General features: G+C 38.5%; 1 protein-coding gene across 1 annotated transcript in view; it reads right to left on the reverse strand.

The window, feature by feature from the left end:
* Pard3b (par-3 family cell polarity regulator beta) overlaps positions 1 to 1,264 on the reverse strand; it is a 1,033,383-nt gene that overhangs the window by 488,003 nt on the left and 544,116 nt on the right. The window contains exon 10 of the mRNA XM_026786343.1: positions 102 to 230. Within this exon, the coding sequence (XP_026642144.1) occupies positions 102 to 230 (129 nt within the window). The remainder of the gene's footprint in view (positions 1 to 101; positions 231 to 1,264) is intronic.

Consider the following 1,264-nt stretch of genomic DNA (forward strand, 5'->3'; position numbering starts at 1 on the left):
GAGACCCACATGGATGCTAACCAGTACTCAGCTAGTGGGAGTTCCACATGGATGCTAATCACAGCACTGAAAGTTCAGGGAGACAGAGGTTTGAACATTACCAGCTCTCGGGGTAGAAAACTCCCTTCTTGGCGGGCAATGACCAGGGATACTGTTTCTCCCTGCTTGGTGCTCCTCAGCATAGCTACAAGCTCTTCCTGAGTTCTTCCTGTGACGTCTCTGCCGTTTACCTAGTGAGCAGAACCATATACATATCGACAGTTAGAACACCTCCCCTGGCCAAGGCAGGTCTTGCTGAGTTGGCCAACAATGTATTGCTGTAAAGTCAAGGCTGTCCTTGAACTCAGATCTTTCTGACAGAGCTATTGAATCCTGGGATTATATGCATATACCACCATGCACAGCTCCTAAGAAATTTTTTTAACTCTTTGTTTTGTGCAACAAATGGGTTTATGAATTCCATGAAGCTTTGAAAGGATGATACTATCCACATGGCCAAATATATATATTTTCAATAAAAAATAAGCATCATAATTTTGATACTTAGACAAACTCAATCAATAAATTATTTTATACTGGAATTTTTTTCCTAAGTCATTACATTTTTAAAAAGGGGAAAATCAGACTGAGAAATGTCAGACATTAATTCATCAAATAGGTATGCAATGGATTGCAATATACCATGCAGAAGTGGATTATTTACCTTATGGAAAATTACTGTAGAAGTACATGTATTTTGATGTAATCCCAAATGTTCCTTTTGTCTAGAAAAATGTTATCAACAGGTTATCATAGGTTATTGGACATCAGCCTCAGAGCTCCATGTGTCAGGTGGAGCATCCTTCCTGATGTAGAACTACATGGACTGCCAAAATGTTTCTAAAACATACTTAATGATAAACTTTTTTATTGATTTTTATTGAGCTCCACATTTTTCTCTGCTCCCCTCCCTGTCTCTCCCCTTCCCTTCAAACCTCCCCCAAGATCCCCATGCTCCCAATTTACTCAAAAGAGCTTGTCTTTTTCTACTTCCCATTTAGATTAGCTCTATATATGTCTCTCTTAGTGTCTTCATTGCTGTCTAAGTTCTCTAGGATTTGTCATTTGTAGGCTGGTTTTCTTTGCTTTAAGTTTAAAAACCACTTATGAGTGTTGCATGTGATACTTGTCTTTCTGTGCCTTGGTTACCTCACTTAAAATGATGTTTTCTAGCTCCATCCATTTTCCTGCAAAATTCAAGATGTCGTGGGTTTTTTTTGTTTTT

Source organism: Microtus ochrogaster, linkage group LG4 (genome assembly GCF_000317375.1).
Source record: "Microtus ochrogaster isolate Prairie Vole_2 linkage group LG4, MicOch1.0, whole genome shotgun sequence".
NCBI classification, from domain to species: domain Eukaryota; kingdom Metazoa; phylum Chordata; class Mammalia; order Rodentia; family Cricetidae; genus Microtus; species Microtus ochrogaster.